Source organism: Procambarus clarkii, chromosome 49 (assembly GCF_040958095.1).
Source record: "Procambarus clarkii isolate CNS0578487 chromosome 49, FALCON_Pclarkii_2.0, whole genome shotgun sequence".
Taxonomy (NCBI): domain Eukaryota; kingdom Metazoa; phylum Arthropoda; class Malacostraca; order Decapoda; family Cambaridae; genus Procambarus; species Procambarus clarkii.
Genome location: NC_091198.1, coordinates 11,535,910 through 11,560,187, shown reverse-complemented (window position 1 = coordinate 11,560,187; position 24,278 = coordinate 11,535,910). Strand labels below are relative to the sequence as shown.

General features: G+C 38.2%; 1 protein-coding gene across 1 annotated transcript in view; it reads right to left on the bottom strand.

Moving 5' to 3' along the window:
* Positions 1-21,602, bottom strand: part of LOC123763316 (neurofilament light polypeptide) — a 31,947-nt gene extending 10,345 nt beyond the window's left edge. Inside the window, exons 1-2 of the mRNA XM_045750469.2 lie at positions 21,443-21,602; positions 17,879-17,941 (exon numbers count right to left, since the gene is read on the bottom strand). Coding sequence (XP_045606425.1) covers positions 17,879-17,941; positions 21,443-21,542 — 163 coding nt within the window. The 5' untranslated portion in view covers positions 21,543-21,602. The remainder of the gene's footprint in view (positions 1-17,878; positions 17,942-21,442) is intronic.
* Between the last annotated feature and the right edge of the window lie 2,676 nt (positions 21,603-24,278).

Here is a 24,278-nt window from a genome sequence, read left to right as displayed (position 1 = left end):
TAACCACAGTTGTACAGTGAGTGAGTGCTAGGTATGTGCAGCATATCCAAGTCATGAAATAATTTACATTTGTATGACCAGCTCCTACTTGTCAACCACTTGACACTCCAAAATAAGAACTTATCCTACATCAATTCAACTGAAGCCTGACCACAGAAACCTATTTGACAAAATTATTTGTTTATATTGGGAATGAACTTAGTTTATTAGCAAGTTACAATCATATTGTTAACGGGATAAATCTGGAATCAAATGTGTACCAGAACTTTCATATGGCTGGTTGATGAATTTCACGTATCTACATGTTCAGCAAACATGTTCCAAATACTCCATTCCATTTGCACTTTAATGATAAAAGGAAAGCGTCCAACAGGCAAGCCCCAGCTACGGTACAAAGACGTATGCAAGAGGGACCTGAAAGCCATGGACGTCGATCTAGCTATATGGGAGACACAGGCTGCAGACCGTTCAGCCTGGAGGCAGGCTGTTCAAAGAGGTCTCTCCAAGTTCGAGGAGTCACTTGCCAAGGAATTGGAGGCAAAGAGACAGAGAAGGAAAGCCGGTAGCCAGGAAGACAGACCAGAATCGCACTTCGTTTGTGCTCGGTGTGGGAAGGACTGCCACTCTCGGATTGGCCTCATCAGTCACACCAGACGCTGCACCAGAATTGACAACTAGGGCGCAACTCCATAGTCTCCCGAGACTGAAGGATGCCTACTACTAAATATATGAACACATTGTGGGCCCAACAAGTAGTTATCAAAAGAAAGCACAAAGCTGGAGAGACACTGTAGCACCATCAAATCGATGTTGCAAGATAATCAAAAGGTGCTATGTATCACTAAGGATGCCAATACAGGAACAAAAGTGCATATGGCAAGTGATATCAAAGCTATCCGTCACCAAGGATTCTACTGAAGGACAAGTGACTGAGCAGCATCAAGGTACTGTGCAACAGCCTCCACAGTCTCGGCAGGAGAGGAAGAATGAGAGCAGATAATGTGAAAATGAACGGGAGGATGATGTCAGCTGGGAGAGGCAGGTGTTGTGGAGCCAAAAGACGGGGAAGGGGTTAACAAGGGAAGACCACAGGGACAGAAGAGGAAGGAAGCGGAGAGGTGACACTGCACTGAATGGCAGAAGACTGGGAGCAGAGGGTGGACATACCAGGTGGTGAACTGTGAGGAAGATTCTCAGGGTCTGGAATGTAGAAGAGTGAAAGACTGGGAGCTGCTAAAGTTATTGGGGTCCAAGGTCAGAAAACAGTTATGGAGTTGAGGAAGGGGTGACAGGTGGGGAAAAGTGATGCAACACACTATTACATCGTGTCAGAGAAAAAGATAGAACATTGAACCTAGTTTTGCCTCGGGAAAAGTAATCCAATCATGTTTTAAATTGTGAATAGCTTTCTCAAATTTGTAGTGTATGCAGGAGGAAAACCAGGCAGGGTTGGCATCACTGCAATTGATGCAGTGGGGCTGAGGAGAAAAACAACACTTAGAATGACTTGGGACTCTACACATGGGGTAGACTCTCGCCTCGCTATTGCACCGCAAGAGACCATGTCCAAAATTCCAACACCTATTGCAGAGGAGAGGGGATGCATTCCTGAACACATCCCCACATTCTACAAAATGGGAGACTAAAGGGATTTACTATTAAAAGCGATTTCAACTACATCTCGAGGTTATCTCAAGATGATTTTGGGGCTTAGCGTTCCTGTGGCCTGGTCCTCGACCAGACCTTTTTGTTACCCCCTCCCCCCCAAGGAAGCAGCCCGTAGCAGCTGTCCAACTCCCAGGTACCTATTTACTGGTAGGTAACACGGGCATCAGGGTGAAAGAAACATTTTGCCCATTTGTGTCTGCCTCCACCGGGGATTGAACCCAGAACCTCAGGACTACGAATTCGAAGCACTGTCCACCCAGCTGTCAGGCGCTCCCGACATGAAGAGGCCGACTACACGACGACCACAAGGGGATCCAATTAATGTATCAATCTAGAGGATGGAATGGCACTGGGCCTCTAATATATTTAATATCATTATGGCATCTTAACTCCCTATCTTCCAGTCACATGGTACAAAATTATTGAGGCACTGCTGGCATTTAAGCACACATTTTTGGAGACCTAGATTGGGGTTTCACCAATGCAGGACAACGATGCCAGGCAATCTGCTGCCTCCTGAGAAAGGGGGCTGCAACTACAAGTGTGGCAGTCTGCGTGAAGTATAAAATTGACATGGGTATCAACTAAATCAACCAGTTGTTTATGGGTGTGTATCAACCAGTTATTTATGGGTAAAAATCTCATTTACCTGATCTTCAGGATTCAACTACTCTGGAGAAAGTGCAACACCAAGCAACAAAAATCATTCAAAAGCAGCCATCTCTGTTGAAGGCCACAAGGCTAGCACTATAAACCAGGCAGATCTCGTTGAAACTTAAAATACTGGTGAATTTGGAGGATGTCAATCTGGATAATTTTTTCAAAAGGTCAAACGTAAGCAACTTGGAGCAACAGTTTAAAAGAAATTGTCATCCACACTTCTGTGGGAATAAACATTCCAGTCACCTGGGCTATATGGATCTCGAATCGTGGACCACACGCACGTGAGGCCGACACTAGGAACTTTTAAGCAGCCTTTCCTTTTAATACTGTGGTTTGGTCAACATATTTCAGGCATGTTATTGTGACTCCTCGTCTGCTTAAAAGTAAAGTTTCCAAAAGCAGCATCCTGCTGCCAAACTGGAATTTTCTACTTTCTCCAAGTCAAAAATTCCAGTTTGGCACAGGATGCTGCTGTGGAAACATTCCTTTTTAACACTGCTCATAGCCCATTCAATAGTGCATGCACTTCAGACAAGTGTGGTCTACAGTTTGATACCCATATAGCTCAGGCGAGTGGAACGATTTCAAGCTAGACAAGCCACTATGTAGAACTGGGAACGAGATGCTCTTTGAGAACTGATGAGATACCCTTGTGGTGTCCAGTCTTCCCAGCACTGTCATACAACGCTTTGGCAGTTTTGGCTGCCACCTTTTGTCAGTGTGTATATGGAAGTATTAGCATAGCCATGCACCAGGACCACTTTTCTTCCAGTCCCCACCCAACTCAAAAGTTTCTAATCATTATTTGGAGACTATGGATACAGTTATCCCCGCCATTAGAGGGAAATTGCTCTGGTGGCAGCAAAAAAAAATATGACCTGACACTACCTAGATAGAATTAGGGCGTCCTAACAGAATCACGAGTCCCTGGACAAACCTGTGTACTTGGGCCCCTACGACAACCACTCAAAGGAATAAAAAGTAAATGGTCGATAATATTAAACGTTTATTTTATTGGCACTAAAACCAGGTGTTAAAACATTAAAGCCCATGCTAGAGTAGTAACATACATTTGAACAATACACAAGGTTTGAAAACCACAATACTTGGTAAGCTTCACAGATTTGATGGTACAGTATGAAATTTCTACAAACTTATTACACAAGCATTTGCAGCATTTCTTTGGAGATTATTTATTACCGGCTTGAATTCGGTGGCCTTCAGGAGCTAATTTTCTATGCACACGAGTCAAACCCAGTTCAAACAATGCTGCCCCATTGTGCTACAAGGATTTTTTGTTATAAATTTCAGTCTTTATTTCAACATTCAGGAATACAAATTTCAAATTGTCCAAAATTATTTTCCTGTACAGTGCAGGGGGATGTCAATTTTCAGAGCCTTGTAATGCATGCTCACATTCATTTAAAAGGTCATCATAATTCTGGTCTTTGTGATGCATAATAGCCAGATGTTCACACTTTTTTTAGTGCATCAGAAGCCATGTTTTCAATTCACTGAAGAAAGAAAACAGACTTCCAATCTGTGAACAAGCCTCTGCCCATTTTATCAGTTCAAAGATTAGTGTCCAAAATAGGGAGGAAAGTTTCCACCTTGAATTTTTCAGTTTTAATGAGAAGTACCTATTGCTAATCCATCATATCTTATAAGATGCATACTTTGTTTTCGTTCCCATTTTTCCCCATCACTAATCTTTATCTACACACATTCTCCTGCCATTGAATTCATATTCACTAAATTTGTCTCTAGTTTCCTGAAGATAGGTTTTCATACTTCAGATGATTTGTGACAAGGATGTTCACATCCTTAAATGCAGGAACTTTTTTTGTTTTGTTCCTTCTAGCATATCATCCCAAAGAATTGAGTGTTTCCAGGTTTTCCTTTTTTTGTGCTCAATCCTTCTGCCTCTCACCTTGAACACTGTTCATTGTTTCATGATTAGCCGATAGCAAATACAGTGCACGTTTTATTTCTCAACCCCATACAAAGCATGAACAGCATCAAAATGTGCTGACCATGTGTCAGACATGGTCAACACATTTTGCTTGACATGCTTGACCACAATCTTTAGGAAGAGATTGTTAATACCGGGTTGATGGAGTTCTGGGAGTTGTTCTACTCCCGAAGTCTGGCCTGAGGCCAGGCTTGACTTGTGAGTTTGGTCCACTAGGCTGTTGCTTGCAGTGGCCTGCAAACCCACATACCCATCACAGCCTGGTTGGTCTGGCACTCCTTGGAGAAAACTACCTAGTTTTCTCTTGAAGATATCTACGGTTGTTCCGGCAATATTTCTTATGCTCGATGGGAGGACGTTGAACAACCGTGGACCTCTGATGTTTATACAGTGTTCTCCGTTTGTGCCTATGGCACCCCTGCTCTTCACTGGTTCTGTTCTGCATTTTCTTCCATATCGTTCACTCCAGTATGTTATTTTAATGTATAGATTTGGGACCTGGCCCTCCAGTGTTTTCCATGTGTATATTATTTGATATCTCTCTAGTCGTCTTTCTAGCAAGTACATTTGTAGAGCTTTGAGACGATCCCAATAATTTAGATGCTTTATTGCATTTATGTATGCCGTATGTTCTGTGTACTCCCTCTATTTCAGCAATCTAATACATTCATGCAATGAGTAAAACCTGCAAAAATGAATACAGATGCTGAACAAAGTCAGAATTTGACAGTCTGTAGACAACACACTGCTGCTTTTAATCCCAGGCAGGGCGAGACATATGGGCAAGTCTCCTTACACCCATTACATCTGTTCACCTAGCAATGATTATGAACCTTTGTGTTAATAGACTGTTTTGGGTCACATCCTTGGGAATGGTCAAATGCGGCATTCTGTATATCTGAAGTATATACGCTGCAAGGCACAGCAGGAGGAAAATAGCCGAAAGGCTCCAACATGAAACAAGAGTGGGGTTCTTGCCCAAAGTAACTACCACCACCACCAAGTTCAGGCTATATAAATCACATGGGACACAGATGGTAAACTCATTAAGTAGATGAATCTATGCTTGCAATCCAGTACAGTATATCATCCAGACATGGATTTGTGTCATTATCTTATAACTGCAGCTTGATGGTGGAATTTTATTCTCGTTGAGAAAATCCACTAGTTAGATCCTTTGCTCCACGAGAAAAGATGAGGATGAACATCAAGAAACGTTCCACAGGATCACAGCCTTTAAGGGGGCGTTATTTATGGAAACTTAAAGTTGTTCAATGTCAACCATTATTTTTTAAATAGTTGTATATGAAAATGGCTGCATTTTTTTAAGTTTCAGTACTGTAGCCTAAATAGTAAGGGAGATTTTTTTTTTTTTTTTTTTTTTTTTTTTAAACAAATTTTACACCTTTTCAAGTGTAAGTTTACAACCACACTTTTCAGATATAATCATTCTATGACACTTTTCTGACACATTAGCATATAATATAGGATCTATAGGAAGGAATTTTCCAAAACGTCTTTAGTTTTCCTAATACAAATAGTCAAAGTTCCCCCCAAAATTAGGCAAACATATCATGTTTATTGCTATTTATAAAATCAATAAATGAACTCAGGAAAAAACGCTTCCTTAAGATTTTAGAGAAAAACTTTACATATAAGGTGTAAGTTTCATGTAAATTGAATAAAAAATCAGATATTTATTTTCAAGTAACAAACATTCAAATAAGTAAAAAATAAAGTCTAAGGTGTTGCCATCTGTGGCAATGTTGACATCAACCAATTTCCTCCAAAATTGGCACCCTTACAGATAGGCTTACGTGCAGTCGGGTGTACAAGTTTCATGCAAATTGCCATATAAACAAAAAGAAAAAAAATGCACTTTCTTTTAACAAAATTTTTTTTTAATAAAACTAATTATAATTTGTTTTTAATATATGTTATTGTGATTGCTGAGTCAGACATGATTTCAGTTGACATTTGTTTGATAATCGTTTTTGACCATTTTGGAAAATTTTTGACAATTCGATATTTTTTTCTTCCTTCCTATTTATACTACAATGCGGAGACTTGGACCAGATGAAACCCTTTTCATGTACATCTTGTCAAAAAAAGTTCGATTGAAATCGAACGAGTTTTCATTGCATATTTTGGGAAAATTTGGAAGTAACGTCCCCTTAATGTATTGAACAGTAAATGTCAATTGATCTGTGTGCAAGATGTCTGGAGTGGAATCTACATGTCCCATTATTTCAATAAATTCCTCAAATATTTGCACACAAATACTAATAAGAAATCCCTCTTCCAGGATTTCCATACAATTTGAAATGTTCTTCCAAGAAAGGGTCAAATTCACTCGGCAGCTCTTAGTTTACCTAAATAGTTGCCATTTTTTGAAGATTTTCTCCACAAAATGGCAAACCTCTAGAGGCAAATAAGCAAATTACAGAAACTACACGTGTCAACACTGCCAATATTCTTGCTCCATGCGATGTTGCTTAGGTAATAAGAATCTACACCTCTAGTTTCTTTATGCCTTATCAAATACACTCATGCACTTTTGATGTTCTACAATAACAGTGTTGTGCTTCATCATTGAACCCCAATTCACCTTGAAATATATAAAATATACAAGTCCCCACACCAGGATGTAGGGTTATGTATGTGCACTTGCAACAAGACCTAAATATTTAAACATTCTGCTTCCATAATGAACATGTCCTATGCTCATGCCCCCCCCCCCCTCCAGCCCGTGCGCTTTATTAGATATATATTTACATCTTGTACAGATTTATTTATATTACATATAAAAAGAAACAGAAGATGTTGGTCACATCAACACAGCCATGCCAACATGGGGCTTCAGAGTTAAGCTTGTCACAATTGTTAGATTACTATGACAAGCTTTAGATGCCCTAGAAAATGGAACTTAACAGGCTTTGCAAACACTATTGGCAAATGTGACCATGGCATAATTGCGCGCAAAGAATAACTGCCAAAGTAAAATTATAAAACTTTACATTGTTAATGAACAAACAAACAAGTTAAAGTAAATGTCAGATCATAACCCAAAAAACTTTCTCTAATGGTTACTGTACAGGTTTTTGCTCAAGTATTTTTCCTCTATCTTATATCTGATACACAACGACAAGTTGTAAAACTATCTTCTTGACGTTATCTCAAGATGATTTCGGAACTTAGCATCCCCACGGCCCTGTCCTCGACCAGGTCTTTTTGTTATTAACTTTGTTAACTCAAAGTTTAACTCAAGAAACCTTGCCCATTTGTTTCTGCCTCCACTGGGGATCAAACCTGGGACCTTAGGACTACGAATCCCAAGTGTTGTCCACTCAGCCATCAAGCCCCCCTAGCTATCATCCTTTAAAAATAATAAATTTAAGACTTGAAACTATTGAGGACAAATCTTGAAACTAATGTAAACTAGGTCTTTCAATGAGAAATAATGCTGCTTCAAGTTCCAGCTCCTGCATTATGGTCAAAACAGCAGAATCACAAAATGCAGTTAAGCAATACTTAGTGTCATGTTAAAAACAGTAATCTTGTATGTGAAATCACCCACCTACCTGACTTTCCAATGATAGTCCACCTCCTACCTAAAATCCTATTTCTAAATTAGGTCCTTCCTGAATTTAAACTTGCCCAATTTATGTCCACTGTTTCGAGTTCTATTTTGTGTCGATATACATATTTAAGTAATTATTTGTATCCCTTTAAATGTGTAGGTTTATAAATTGCCATATTAATGACCTTTTAATAGTACAAAATGTTTTGGCTAATACTTTTAGACAACTAAATGTGTACATAATTTTAATTTTACTTACCTTTGAAGAGAGGTTGTCTAAAATGTCTGGAGGTGGTAGATTCTGTACATTACAGTATTAAGGATCTTATTACATTATGTACATGATAAAAATAAATGTCTAGCAGGTTAGGTTGTGTTAAGCTAGTCACTACACAGAATATGGCACTAGAACAATGTTTAGTATTAGTCCAAATCTAAAGTCTTCATTAGTTGTCGACGTGACTACATGCTAGGCCTTGCCCCTAAGTTTCAACATAGTTGAGGGAACAGAGGAAGAGGGAGGGAGAGATAGAAACAAAAATTATCCATAGTACAGAAGAAATTTCTAACTTTTAATAAAGATATCAAAGACAAAGATAAGAAATATTGCCGCAACAACCGGGGACATCTTGAAGAGGAAACGACATTGCTTCCTCCAAGAAGTGCCAGACCAACTGGGTTGTGGTGAAAATGTGGGCCAAAGCTAAGCTCCAAGCAACAGCCTAGTGGACCAAACACTGAAGTCAAGCATGGCCTCGGGCCGGGCTTGGGGGAGTAGAACTCCCAGAACCCCATCAACCAGGTATTCTATGCCCCTTAAGCTTAGTTTGTTTCCGACTTGTTTCCAATCTTTTGCCTGGTTGTAAATTACTTTCAAATAAGATTATTTTAGAATTAAGTTTAAGACCAATGCATCACCGAGCATAAACTTGTTATATATCCTTTTCATTGCATATACAACACCTTATACATAAGTAGAATTGATGGAAACGCCACACAAATATTGACAATTCACTAATGGCAACGAAGATTTTAGCTTTAAGACAATGCTGTCATGTGTTTGGCCAAGTGATTTTTAAGTAGCCTGAACACAATTGTCTCCATAATTTGGTCCCCCCCCCCCAAAGTGCAACACCTGTTGAATAATGGCAAGAAACTTGTATCCTATTACAGTGCAACCTCGATTCGATGAATCTATTGTAACGCACATTCCATGCCAGATTTACTCCCCCACTTGGCCAAAGAAGTTTATGGGCATTTGTTTAGCAAGCAGGATCAGACTTCACAGACCTATGAGAAAGTTGTCTATCGTATGATTACCTTGCTGTAAAGGGATCAATGTCCTCATGACCCAGTCTCTGACCAGGCCTCCTGGTTGATGGATGGTCTGGTCTACCAGGCTATTGGACATGACTGCTCGCAGCCTGGTTTATGAGATATCCTTTGGAAGTGTTTATATTAGTTTTCTCTCAAACAATGAGGGTTCAGCCAGTTATGCCCCTTATGTGTTGTGGAAGCATGCTGAACAGTCTCAGACCTCTGATGTTGCTCTCTCGAGTACCTATTTTCCCTCTGCTTTTTAATGAGGTTTTAAAATTTAAATTTTGATTAATAAAATTAGCCAAGAGCATGGGAAACATCAGGGGTATGAATAACAACTCATAATACGACTCCAAAAACAATTTAAACAGTTTTCATCGTTAATTGAAAATAACTTTCTAATCCAATTTCATTTAACAAGGGTTAAAGCCTTTGGAAAAGTTGAGCATACTTCAAACCAAATCCTATGGGTCTTTTTCCATTTCTAGATGTTACCATTTTTTGTTTACATACATATACACCTTCCCCTTTGTTATTGAGGTTTCAAGGCTGGTGCGTGGGAGCGGTGCATCATTTAGGTTGAAATAAATATTTTGCGCAATACTGACTTCCCCAAGAGCTGTTTGCAGAACTACAGTAGGCTGGTAAATATAATTTCTAGCAAAGTCACAGTAAATATCTAGCCGAGCTATTAAATAAATACTAACTCTCTATTGTATTTATATAATAAGCATGTTTATTAATTCAAATTTGAAAAGGTTGTATTTTGTAACAAAGCTCCCAGGGAAGTAAATATATTGTTTTTACTACACGATATTCAATGCATTGGGAAATCCCATGTTGGTATAAAATTAAGTGGAAAATTTCTATAGAACTTTTTTTTTAAAGAATAGTTGATCAGCTTGCACTAGACATCCATGAATAAAGACATAGGTATTTTGTCAAATGTTACTATTATGACTGGTTAAAATACGAACACAAATAACATCACACGAGACCAGTAGGCATGATACCTGGTTGATACCTGGTTGATGGGGTTCTGGGAGTTCTTCTACTCCCCAAGCCCGGCCCGAGGCCAGGCTTGACTTGTGAGAGTTTGGTCCACTATGCTGTTGCTTGGAGCGGCCCACAGGCCCACATACCCACCACAGCCCGGTTGGTCCGGCACTCCTTGGAGGAATAAATCTAGTTTCCTCTTGAAAATGTCCACGGTTGTTCCGGCAATATTTCTTATGCTTGCTGGGAGGACGTTGAACAACGAGGACCTCTGATGTTTATATAGTGTTCTCTGATTGTGCCTATGGCACCTCTGCTCTTCCCTGGTTCTATTCTACATTTTCTTCCATGTCGTTCACTCCAGTACGTTGTTATTTTACTGTGTAGATTTGGTACTTGGCCCTCCAGTATCTTCCAGGTGTATATTATTTGATATCTCTCTCGTCTTCTTTCTAGCGAGTACATTTGGAGGGCTTTGAGACGATCCCAATAATTTAGGTGCTTTATTGCGTCTATGCGTGCCGTATATGTTCTCTGTATTCCCTCTATTTCAGCAATCTCTCCTGCTCTGAAGGGGGAAGTGAGTACTGAGCAGTACTCAAGACGGGACAACACAAGTGACTTGAAAAGTACAACCATTGTGATGGGATCCTTGGATTTGAAAGTTCTCATAATCCATCCTATCATTTTTCTGGCTGTTGCAATATTTGCTTGGTTATGCTCCTTAAACGTTAGGTCGTCAGACATTATTATTCCCAAATCCTTTACATGCTGTTTTCCTACTATGGGTACATTTGATTGTGTTTTGTACTCTGTATTATGTTTAAGGTCCTCATTTTTACCGTACCCGAGTACCTGGAATTTATCACTGTTAAACATCATGTTATTTTCTGATGCCCAGTCGAAAACTTTGTTAATATCTTCTTGAAGTTTTTCAATGTCCTCAGCCGAGGTAATTTTCATACTGATTTTTGTGTCATCTGCAAAGGATGATACGAAGCCGTGACTTGTATTTTTATCTATATCTGATATGAGAATAAGGAAAAGCAGCGGTGCAAGGACTGTACCCTGAGGTACAGAGCTTTTCACTGCACTTGGACTAGATTTTATATGGTTGACCATTACTCGCCGAGTCCTGTTTGATAGAAAACTGAGTATCCAGCGTCCTACTTTACCGGTTATTCCCATTGACTTTATTTTGTGTGCTATCACGCCATGGTCACATTTATCGAAAGCCTTTGCGAAGTCCGTGTATATCACATCAGCATTCTGTTTTTCTTCTAATGCCTCAGTGACTTTGTCGTAGTGCTCAAGTAGCTGTGAGAGGCACGATCTTCCTGCTCGAAATCCATGATGGCCTGGGTTGTGAAGGTCATTGGTCTCCATGAAATTGGTGACCTGACTCCTAATCACTCTCTCAAATACTTTTATGATGTGCGATGTTAGTGCAACTGGTCTATAATTTTTTGCCAATGCTTTGTTCCCTCCCTTGTGTAGAGGGGCTATGTCTGCTACTTTAAGTGCATCTGGTATCTCCCCCGTGTCCAAGCTCTTCCTCCACACCATACTGAGTGCCTGTGCTACCGGCACTTTGCATTTCTTTATAAATATTGAATTCCATGAGTCTGGACCTGGGGCCGAGTGCATGGGCATGTTTTCAATTTCTTTTTCAAAATTTAGTGCGCTCGTGCGCATGGCAGAATGTGCAAAATACCCCTGTTGAAAGGTAGAGGTGCAACAGGTACACTGAGGAAAACCTATCAACATCAGGGGCCCAAGACTTTTCAACACATTCCCACTACACATTAGAGGTATAACTGGCTGGCCTCTCAGTTTAAGAGAACTCTACAAACACCTCTATAGAATACCTGATCAACCAGGCTGCAAGCAGCCACGTCGAACAGCCTGGTTGACCAGACGACCGACCGGGCTGCGGCGCTGTTGATCCCCGGAAGTTAAACAAAGTAGGTATTGGCAATACAATATTTTAATTAAAACAAAACTGGAATGTTTAATGCATAATTAACTGGATTCATATCCCATGACTTTGCAGGCAAACCTACATACATTTTTATGTGAAAATAATTGCAAATACTGTACATTATTCAACATCCGCCATTTTAATGGAGACAAGAACCCCATTCCTCCTTACTGTAATACCTCTACCCAAACCTGGGAGGTCGGTGCATTTACAGATTAGTGCATTATGATTAACATCCCAAGCAGCAGCAAATAAGAATGCATTGAGTTAAGCATAGAGGAAAGCATGGCATTGAAGTGAAGAGGAAATTATTGCAGCAATGCTTGCTACTTTCAAGATGGGCACCCCTGCCACAACCAATGCTTTGGGTGGAAATTATTCTTACCGTTATCAGAGTATACCTCTAAATTATGGGAAAATATGAACTTAAAGAATCATAGGGCAAGTGGCGAACAATAAATAAAAACTAGCAATAATAAATCTTGAATAGATAATAAATCATATAATAAATCCTTGTTAGATAATTATAATGCACCAAGAGGACTGCCTAAGTGCTAGTGCAGACTTTTGTTTAGTTGACTATAGCGCTCAACATGCAAGCAGCAATAGAAATGTAAAATCTGAAAGATTTAAAAAAACTTTCAAGATATGGGGTGAAACTGCAAAACTGAGAAGTGTACAATTCCACTGCAAACCTCTATTGAAAGCAACCAAGTTTTAGTTGTGTACGGACCATTCCTTCTTCATACATATTAGCAATTCCAAATGTCTGCAGACATTTTGTTGCACCTGCAACCACTGCATCTCTTGGGACAAATACACTGTTCTGACAAATCTGTGAAGCCATCAGGGCCTATAATTGCTGGAGGGGAAACGATCACCCTGACACTTGTTCAAAAATTAGTCATGGTTTACTGCTATTACCGATTTTTAATTATTGGAGACGTCTTCTAAATGTGCGTATGAAAATAATGACAATGTAATGCCAAGTGGTAACAAATGCATTTGTTGTATTGCAAGTAGCAATGTGATATGCCCAACATGATTTGGAAGGAGTTACCTGGTCTCTCCAAGACACAATCTTTATGTTCAGACCAAAAAAAAGTAAAGCGACTAGATTTTTATCAGTTACCCTTAAGGTTCAAGGGGCATGAGGAGTATTTTTTCAAGTATGAAAAAGTGAAATTTTTTAAAACTTTCGCTCACTGGGCAAGCGAGTGCCAGACCACCCTAAGGTGCGCCGCGCATTCCGCGATTTTCTAATCTATTTTCACGCTTTCAATTTTGTCACGGCAACTCTCGTCCTAGGTCTTATTTTAATATCAATGTGTTTGCAATAAAATTCTCTACATGACTATATGCTTTGGACTATATGCATACAGTCCAAAACCGTGGCACACCCTTCCCAAAGCCAGGTCAAAAGCTGGCAAAATTTTAAACATTTTGATGCCATACTGCGTCGTTAACGAGCGGAAGTGTTAAACAAATCTCCCGTTATTTGGCATCAGCGTCATGAAAATTTCATCCCACTAGGTTAAGAAATGGATTTTTACGAATTTTTTAAAAATAAATGCGTGCGCGACGAGCAGCAACTGGTACTGATAACGATAACACCATTTCACTGGCAATCGGGGATAAAGCGATGCAAGCACCTGTCCGATTCACAGACAAGTAGTAGAAACGAGGGTCTATGAAATAAATATGCAGCTGGTGCCACCTGGAGGACCAGATTTCACACAATGAGTATGTTGTTATGCTGTATTTAATTTTATATATAATAAATACATTGCCCAATGGCAATATTTCTTATGTCCCTTTGTGTGAAAAGCTGACAACCCCCCCCCCTTTTATCTTTCTATGCAGATTTTCTTGCGATTTCTACATCTTTGAGAATGCATAACCTGCACTAACCATATGAAGTTGGAATGAAATTGGTCAACATATTAATCAGCCACAGGTGGCAGAAATTATAACTTTCTTGCAGATTTATTTACAGATTTCAAACTGTTCTGTCTATTTAGGTTGTATTGATGAATGAGGACCAGATAAGGGCCTTATCACATATATGGGCAATAAAATTAGTGCAATACAGTATGTATATTTTGTTATAAGAACGCAAGAATAAAGGTAACAGCAGAAGGCCTATTGGCCCATACGAGGCAGCTTCTATTTATAGCTGCCCAATCTCATTCATGTGTCTAACCTACTGTTATATAGTTAAGGGGCCCCAGTGTGTTTTACAGTTATCCCTATATTTTTCTTCTTTTTGGTTTTTCTTTACTCCATTTCAACACATTGACCTACAACTTTCACATTCGAGAATGAATACCAAGCAATGTTTAATAAAACATACAAGAAAATTCATTAATTAAAACTACCCATATTGTCAATAACTTCATTTATCTCTAAAACCAGAATTTCTACTTTGAGACCTGACTAAAAATTCAGTTTGACATTCTCACCATTTTTACACATGTGCAAAGTTCTTAGGTCTAAGGATTTCCTTTGAATCCTTTAGTCATAAAACAAAGTTGGGAGTTATAAATATTTTGTGTAGAAATTTGGCATATTTGGATGGCCACATTCAAAAAATGTTTTACAGTAAACTATACTCTTAAAACAAAAATTGCCCCAAAGGAAAATGATCATTATATACCATTCCGAGACCATAATGAATAAAATATCAATTGGTGACGTAAGATAGTTTTAGCAATTTGAAGCTGTGATTTTTTTTTTCTCCATTCTTTTCATGGTATGATGTTGATCCATTAGGAAAAGTTGGAGCATTTACCATGAAGATTAAGCACAAAAATAAATTGTGCGAGCAAGTTTTGGTGCACATCCACCAGGCCCCATAATCGGTTTTTGTATTCTCGTATAAATACAAATTTTAATTTCTTATACCTTTAGTTAAGCAAATTGGAATAAAAACAATTTTACTACAAACTTTGTATATAAATTAGTAGAGAAAAAGTTAAAGGAAAATGAAGCAAATCCAATGCTTCAGTTTAGTCATAATAGGCTAAGAAATGAATTAAAAACAAAACCCTTATTTTGGTGTTCCGAAGGAGGAGCTTTTTCTTTATAGCAGTGGGGTAATTTTTTTTTAGTCTACCATGGGAAACTAATGTACCTATATTTATTGGCCTATTTTTCCTAAACTTTTACTTGTTTTATATAAATTCTTTAAATAAAAAAAATTACAGTACAGGTTATACAAATTACCATTTGCACAAGCTTGGGTAATGTTCCATCTACTAACCACTCCCCACTCCACCTTTGTAAGTCGCTTTGCTTTCAATAAGCATTAATTACGACAAAAGCTAATTCCTAAACATTAGTATAACCGACTGGGAGTCAGATATACTCGGTATTCTCAGTACTGAGAATTTACATGTGAAAACTTAGTTAATATCTTGTTGCTTGAGGGATATTGCCCTTAAGCTGCTATAGCCGGGGCTGTAAATGGGGGTATAAGCTGGGGCTGGGTAAAAAAATATTCAAATTTTATGAAAATTTTATGAAAAATGTTAAACAAATCTCCAACTTATTGGCTTCAGCGCCGTGAAACTTTCATCCCAATATTTTCAGAAATGGATTTTAGACTAATTTTTTTTAAAAAGAAGAACGTTTTGTTAACGAGAACAGCTCCTATTAACTGTAACTAAGGGATAATGCAGTAATAATGAGCTGCAAGCACCTGTCCAATGCACAAAGAATAGTAGTAAGAAGTGCCCACAAAGTGGATATGAAGCTGGTGCCTTTTAAAACATTACAGAGTAATACATAATAATAATGATTAAACATATGCTCTATTTTTTTATGCTCATATGTTCTATCTATGCTCATAAAAATTCAATGCCCAATGTTAGTATCTTACTTTCACCAAAGTTTTTTTTGTCCAATGTCCAATTTTATTTTTTCTTATTACATTTTATTATCTTATTACCTGATTTTGGTGTAACCTCTACATCCTGGAGAGTGCATACCCATCCCTAACAATGGGAAGATTGATTCATTTGTTGACCAATTTCATTGTCACAACTGGCTGAACTTGGGACTTGCATTATTTAGGCAGATTTTTTCACTGATTTCAAACTACTTTACTGTACTTTTGTTTCTTAAAGTTGTTTTGATGATTAGGTACCAGATTAGGGCTTTTATCACACAAAGTACACATCTTTATCCCCTAAATCATTATAATTATCCCTACATTTTGTTTTTGGGGGTTATTTTTTTCTTGACTTTATTCAAACATATTGACCTACAACTTTCACATATTTGACTATGAATGCCAAACACTTTATTAATACATACAAGAAAATTAATGAATTAGAACTACTTTATTCATTGTCGATAACATTAACTTCAATTATCTCAAACAAGTTTCAACTTTGTCAGTTTAAAAAATCCAGTTTGATTCTCACCATTTTTACACAGTGTGCACAGCTGTCTGTTCTACAATCCTATTAGAATGTATTTTTCAAAACACTAAACATTTGGTTATAAATTTGTCTAAATTTGGCACATTTAAAATGCCACATTGACTTTTTTTTATAGTAAACTAAACTGTAAACCTATATTATAAATCTATGAAATGACGATCATATGTTATTCTGAGAGCATAATAACACCAAAAGAACAATTGGTGATATTTTATATTTTTGCAGCAGATTTAAAAATATGAAGTGTTCAAATTTAAATTTATAATTTTTTATTTTCTTATTTTTCATGTTTGTGATCATTTGGACAAAGTTGCAGGATTTGCTAGTAGATTATACACAAAAAAGTGGAAAACATTTGAGGAAGTTTGAGAAACTGAACTCATGGTACCATCAGGTCCTGTCATATATGTATGCCATGTGCACAGTTTAAGGGGTTAAGATCTGCCAACAGTACTAGTCTGGCTTGAGAAAGAGGTATCTTAATATCAATGAATAGATAAAATGAATAACAAAATAATGGTTGGTAAGTAATGGTACAAGCAGAATCTAAAAGTGGAAAATAAAATGTTTAAAAATTAATTTACAAGTGTGTTCTGGTAGAATGAATGGGAAAAATTACAAAGTGCCTAGTTTTTTAATTTGAATCAGGCAGTTCAAAAACAGATGTGGTTAAAAAAATATGAGCTATCAATTTTATAGACAAGGACAAATCTATGCTATCATTCACCGAGGCAAGAGATTGACACAACTTGCAAACTTTCTCAAGCCTAATGCTGTGAAAAAAAAAGTGATAGGCTAAATTTTTTGTTAAATAATAGTACTGGTAGTAAGAAGCCTTCCTAGCTTATTTACAAACGAGATCATTTCCCCCCTCCCCCCCCCAGCATCAGGTCACAAATTTTGGAACGGCAACACTTACTGTATGTTTTGTTAGACGTACTCTGCACCTCTACACGACTAATGGTTCTAAATTGTTATTGACCAGGTAGTCACCTGACAAGAGATCTTATATTTATTTAATAAATTATTAAATAATCTATCTCACCTGTTAGTTTCAAGCCAGTACAAGAAGGCATTTTTTAGATGACCACAAATTTAAGTGAAAAACTTTAGATATAATGCAGCCCAATTGGGGTTAATTATACATTCATGCAATTATTCTACATTTCCAAAAAGAAAATCTTACATTCTGCATTCAGTAACACTACATATTAAACAAACCAAAATGAATGGTAACGGACAAAAATATTTACCATTATCTTTGGTCGAGTCTTTGTCCTTAACTTCAGCAACCTCAGTCTCTTTCTCTTCAGGTTCTGAAAGACGTGGGAATAAAAATCAATGATTGTGTATATAATTACAATAAATGCTTGTGCACATTGTGTGTACAATTATCATTCACTGCAAGAAAGCATTTCAAGGGATCCAAAGATTAAATAAATGAAGGGATGGGGTTACAGAGGCAACACTTATCGACCTAATCACTAGTCTTCAAAAGTTAGTGCTGTGGTGTATACTGGTCATCTATTAGGTTAGTTCAAGTCTAGTGGTTTGGAGGAAAGCTATTGTTTTGACAATTTTTGTTAACCTCAATAACTCCAAGTACACCCTAGACAAATTTTTTTTTAAACAAATGAATGTTATCCAAATTAAAATTAAAAATCTACAAATGCTTGATATAAATAACTTAAATTTTGACACATTATATATTTAAATTTAGATACCAATTATTACATTTATCATTTAGGATTAGATTCATGTCAAAATATAAAAATAGGGGACAAAAAAAAAACAATGAAGCTTGTAAATAGTCAAGAAAAATATTTGGTATGGTCTAAAATTAGATTTTAAATTCATATCATAGGAATTATGATCACCTTATTTGTCTAAATTTCTAATTAAAAAGCAAACGGATGCAAGTTTGATGAATAATGATGCATGCAACAATGATCTCTTGTGAACCCTCGTACATCAATTGACAAGCCACACTAGGGTAAACAAGACTGGGGTGGGGAGTGCACAATCTCTTGCAGCTTCAGGAAGGTGTCGTATAGTAAGCCTGCTATGCCGGGAGTGTGATGAACCAGATTTCCTGCAGGTATGCTTTCTCTAATATGTTTATTAATTTAATTCTTTTTCAGTAATGTACATTGTCTTCAGTTTGTGAAGTTCAAGTTTGGAGAGAAATTAGTCTAACTCATAGGTATGATCAAGTGATGTAAACAACTAATTGTGATTTTTGAATTAATCTCATAATTTAGGAGAGATGGGGCATAAGGCAACCAGCTGTCACCAGCTAGTCATAAATTGCATTAAAATGGCAAAAAGAAATTTGTATATTTTCATCGTAACTGAGGTTTTACATAAGAACATAAGAACATAAGAACAAAGGTAACTGCAGAAGGCCTATTGGCCCATACGAGGCAGCTCCTATTCTATAACCACCCAATCCCACTCATATACTTGTCCAACCCGTGCTTGAAACAATCGAGGGACCCCACCTCCACAATGTTACGTGGCAATTGGTTCCACAAATCAACAACCCACATTTACACAAGTGTTATAAATACGGCTGTAATACATTTATATGGATATAAAGTCTAGTGAACAAATTCTCTTCTTACAATTGCTTACTAGGCAATAAGGATATTTGTGCAAGGGGTCTGAAATATTTAAATAATTTGATTTTAACTGCCAGTGTTTGTACCTAGATTGTACCCAAATGGGGTTTGGGGTGGCGTTCTACTCCCCAAGCCTGGCTCAGGGCCAGACTTTACTGGCAAGAGCTTAGTCAAATATGCTGTTGCATTTGAATTTTATACCTGCCAGTGGTTTAATGGTCTCAAAAGTGCAAAATGGTGCAAAAAACTAAAAAATGTATAAAAGCTAAGGACTACAGCTGGTAAGGTAACTGTTCAAAGCTACCAGAATTAACCACTGCACTGCTAACCTGGTTTTGACAAACTTCTTAAGAGCAAGGACATTTTTATTGTTTTTATAAATGTTAAAGTTAATGTCAAAATGTTTCCAAACTCAACGATTTCCATTTCGAAAACAGAGCGATGAAAACATTAAAATACAGCGTAATTAAAAAAAATTCAAAGTGCAGTGGTTAAGAGAATAAAAACTTTGTAGATTACAGATACAAGTTTCAGTGCAATTCACATAAATCACAATTATGTGATATCAATGTACAAATTCACAAGGGCCTGTCTGAAGATTTGAACCTATGCACTGGATATTCCTAGACGCACTCTAGTCAACTGTACCATGACACAGTATAAGAATTGGGCAGTAGCACTCCAGGTTGTAATTCATATACCGTGTCATGGTACTGTTGACAAGAGTATCTGGGAACATTCAGTTCCCAGATACTCAAATCCTTGCCAAGGCCTTTTTGATTTGTTCAATAACAAAATTAATATAAAAAACACAGGCTTAGCATCAGTCTCAATACTGTTGGCTTCAATAACCAGGCGAGACAAATGGTTGGGCACATTGTGCAGTATGCATAGGTTTCCTTTCCAAAAAAAAAAAAAAAAAAAAAAAAAAAAGATTGCCATGCAACACAAACCTTGAAACAAGTACAGATTATACAAGAGACTTCACGTGTATGGGTCACTTTCAGTCCCTCTCAGATGCATAATACAGTATAAAGGATCCATCAACGCTTAACCATTCCAATCGTTAAAAAAAAAAAAAATATCAACAGGCCTTTCGCGAAACTTTGCAAAGTTTTGCGGCGAAATGCACGTGGAAAAATCTTACGCAAATTTGCGTTTCACCTCAATACACTCACTTCCACTACTCTAGAGCGTCACCAAGCACTATAAAAGGCCACAAAACAAGTCCAACGGCCCAACAAGGCCTGTCTGGACTAGCCACTTTTGAAATACAATGGATGAGAGCGGCAAGCGGCGGGAAGGAAGAGTGGCGGTGGGCGGCGAGGGTCACAGCCCCACGTGGGGGGCCGCCCCTGTACTCTCTCCACACCCGCTATATTACACTATATCTCACCACCAAACAATCCCCTCACAACAACACTTACACAACAACAATACAGTCACACTGGCACCCTCGCTGGCCCCGCTCTCACAGCGTGTCATCGCGTACTTTCACATAAAAATGGGAAAAAATATAAGTGTAAGTGAGGGTGTGCGGCGTGGGGTGCGCGGTGGCCGGCCTCCTCTACCACCACCACCACATTCCCACACCACAGTCTACCACACTCCTGGCTCTTATCAACTACCATAACCTGAACTTTTAACTTTTAACGGCAAAAATCCCTGAAGAACAATGGAAACCGTTTCTCCCCCTCCCCCCCCCCCCAGCCTCCGTCAAGGTAGCCATCTTGGATACATTTCATAAATCGTCGGATTTTAGTTCAATTTGATATTTCATCTTACACAATTACATACACAAGCAATCAGTACAGTGAACTGAAGTATTTGATGCGTAAAATACAATAAATAAGTAGAGATAATGGGTAATATTGGCCAGCAGTAGTCGGCTGCGCCGCCACATTAATTTTTAAGTCTTAAATTCAAGTATTTTTTTCCCCCGTTCTATAGTGGAACACTATTAATATCCTCAATGGAGTTTAAAAACAATAAGTCTCTGTAGCAAACCCATCAACACACAGTGTAACACAGTGAGTACTTGCGTACCAATACTAATATTAGTGCGTCAAGTAGCGGCGGCGGCGGCGTCCCGCTCACATGCGCAAACCCCGCGCCACAATTCACATCATTAACCACTAACACTTTCCTGGCGGCGCTCGCCGAATCAAATGGATAAAACCCCTTCGTCGTGCCCACCTTGTGCTCTGGCCTTAGGAGCCTTTCTTCCCTTTTTGGTGGGAACGGCCTCCTTGGCTTCTGGCGCCTTCCTGCGTCCACTGCTGCGTGTGGTGGGCATGTTGACGGTGTGAGAGTCTGCGTCGTAGTGGGCCGCTACACCGCTCCTCCTCCCGCCACTTTTCCTGCCTCTTGCCACCTCTCACTTTTTAACACAAATCATCAAACTCGCTAAACTTTCCTATCTTTCTCATATGTTAATACTAAAATATTTTAGCTCTAATTCTCCTGATGGTGTTATATAGTGTAAGGATGCCGAGTGGCGCGCGGTAAATTCATTACTGGGATTAACGATATGGCACCATGGCGCGGAGGGAGATTGGTGTTGAGGGGGGGGTCACAAAGACGCCTGCTGGCTGGGCTGGCTTATATAATATTGTATTGCTCTTTCTTACAATTATACACCGGAAGACACACTCACATCTTCACAATTGTCCACAAAATAATTCACAATAGTTTGATTGTATTAAGTGCCGACTTTTCCTACGCAATATAACACTAGATTTTCACGAATAATGGAAAAAAAATCTTATTTAAATCTGAGAGTGAGCAACATTTATACTCATCCCCGAAAGCGTCTATAATACACATATATATAATATACTCATAAAATAAAATGTTGTGTCGTTCTCGACAACACAAGGCGGATTTAGTTGTCAGTCCTCGGCGTAACAGGATGTAACCGGTTTACCCCCCTTCCCCTCCCACAGTAATCGAAGCCACTGGATCCCGCGAACAACGGTCATATCTGTGACGGACAAATTGAATCGAAGTTGTTATTCATAAAATGGCGGGTAAATTACTCCGCGTTATTGGAATAGATTATTAAAACTTAAAATTTACGAGTACATGAATCCTTCCCGCTGCCATCAACGATAACACTTGCATGCTATACAGCTAGCAATACCTGCCTTCGTTAATGTAACATAAATGAAATTTGTGCAGTTTAAAATTTAAAAAAAAGGTTTTGACTGGCAATTTGACTGGCAATTAAATGGCTTTAACTGGCAATACAAGTTATAGATATTTAAAACATTATTAAACTTTATCTTTTGCTCTTTTAATTTGTAAGCTTGGAGCACCTATAGTAGTCAGCGCGGTCGGGTCATAGCGGCAAGACAAGCGTTTAGGCAGCGTTTCCTTTCACCTGATGCCTCTCTTCACCTAGCAGTAAAGGTTAGTAGGTAGGTTATGCAACTCTTCTGGGTTACATCGTGAGGAACCTCATTAACAAACTTTCTGTTCCCAATAATTTGAGATACGAGATACCATTATCATTTATTTACAAATAATTATAATTAGTTATATATATATAACTATAATTATATATATATATATATATATATATATATATATATATATATATATATATATATATATATTGCTATCAATATTTACCCTACATTTACATACCCAAGATGATAATTTGCATTCAGAATGTCACCTTAATAACAACATCTGTAATTACTTACTAACTCTCCAGTATGCAAACTACGTATGTAAATTAACACATTCAAGTTTGACTGGCTTAGTCATGACACCTTGACTAACCTAGTCATAATGTACTGTATACATTCTTACGAATACAAACTATTGTTATTTGTATGATTAATTGCTTAAAAATCTTCTTCGCCACCTCATTTGCACCAATGCACGACGATATGAATGGCGATAGAACTTAAAAAAATCTACGTTGCCTTGCGTTCTGTTACCCGCTTAGTCTGATCGGCAGCGTTGCTTGCTCCTTGTAATGACATCCTAATTTAGCATTTTCTGTTCCATCCTATTAACGCTGTTAAATTTTCCCTAAAGGTTAGTACGCTTGGCGTTGGAACCCAACGGTGATCCAAGTACACTGTGCTGTTAGTGGCCAAATGACTGAGGCTTTGGGTAAAAAGGATTTCACTGCCCTAATTACTGTATGCCTTTATCTCACACTTGGAAAGGCTGAGAATGAGACTCATTATCTCTCCCTGAGATTTCACCATCTGATAGGTCTGATAGCAAAGATTTGAACCTGACAGGGTGCCGTCATCCAGACTGATGCTGGATGTGATGTGATATCTTAAAACAGCTTAGAGGAACAGTCAAGATACAAGGGGTATATCTTATCTGTTGGACTCCTTCTGTTGAACTAACTTTTTGCTCCTGAAACAAGTGTCACATCTTTGTTATACGCTGCTGATACACTTTTTTTTTAATACATGAGGTACATCTGCATTTGTGCAGCTACTCTAGACTATATGAAGTGGAGTACAGTGTGTCAAAAAAGCTAACTAGGTGCTGCTAAAAACTCCCCATCACACACAGGGAAGAAGGCTTGGATAGTGTTGCAACAAGTGTTAATAAGATTCTAATCACGTGTCTGCTTCTCATGTGTTCATGGCTGCCTCTCAATCTAATAACACCGACCTCCTCACCATCGGGACCTGTTGTTAAACGATTTGGCGGGTCATATTCCAGGGGGAAAATAAAGATTAAGGACCTGCCCGAAACGCTATGCGTGCTAATGACTTTACAAGAATGTAAGAACTCTTGTATTTATAAATATGCCTTCTCGACGCAAACAGCTTTGTCATTACTACGGCAGCCTGAGGCCAGTAATTTTCCGGGAACATCAACAAAAACTAGTACTGTAGACTTGAAGCAAAGTGAAATTCACACCAGTTATTCCATCTATCATCATTCAATTATGAAGGAAGAACCGCACGTCTATGGGTCATCCAGTAAGGTTAGCAGACTTCTAGATGTTACCACTGCTAGGCTTAGGCTCGGCTACAAGTACCTCTGAGAATTT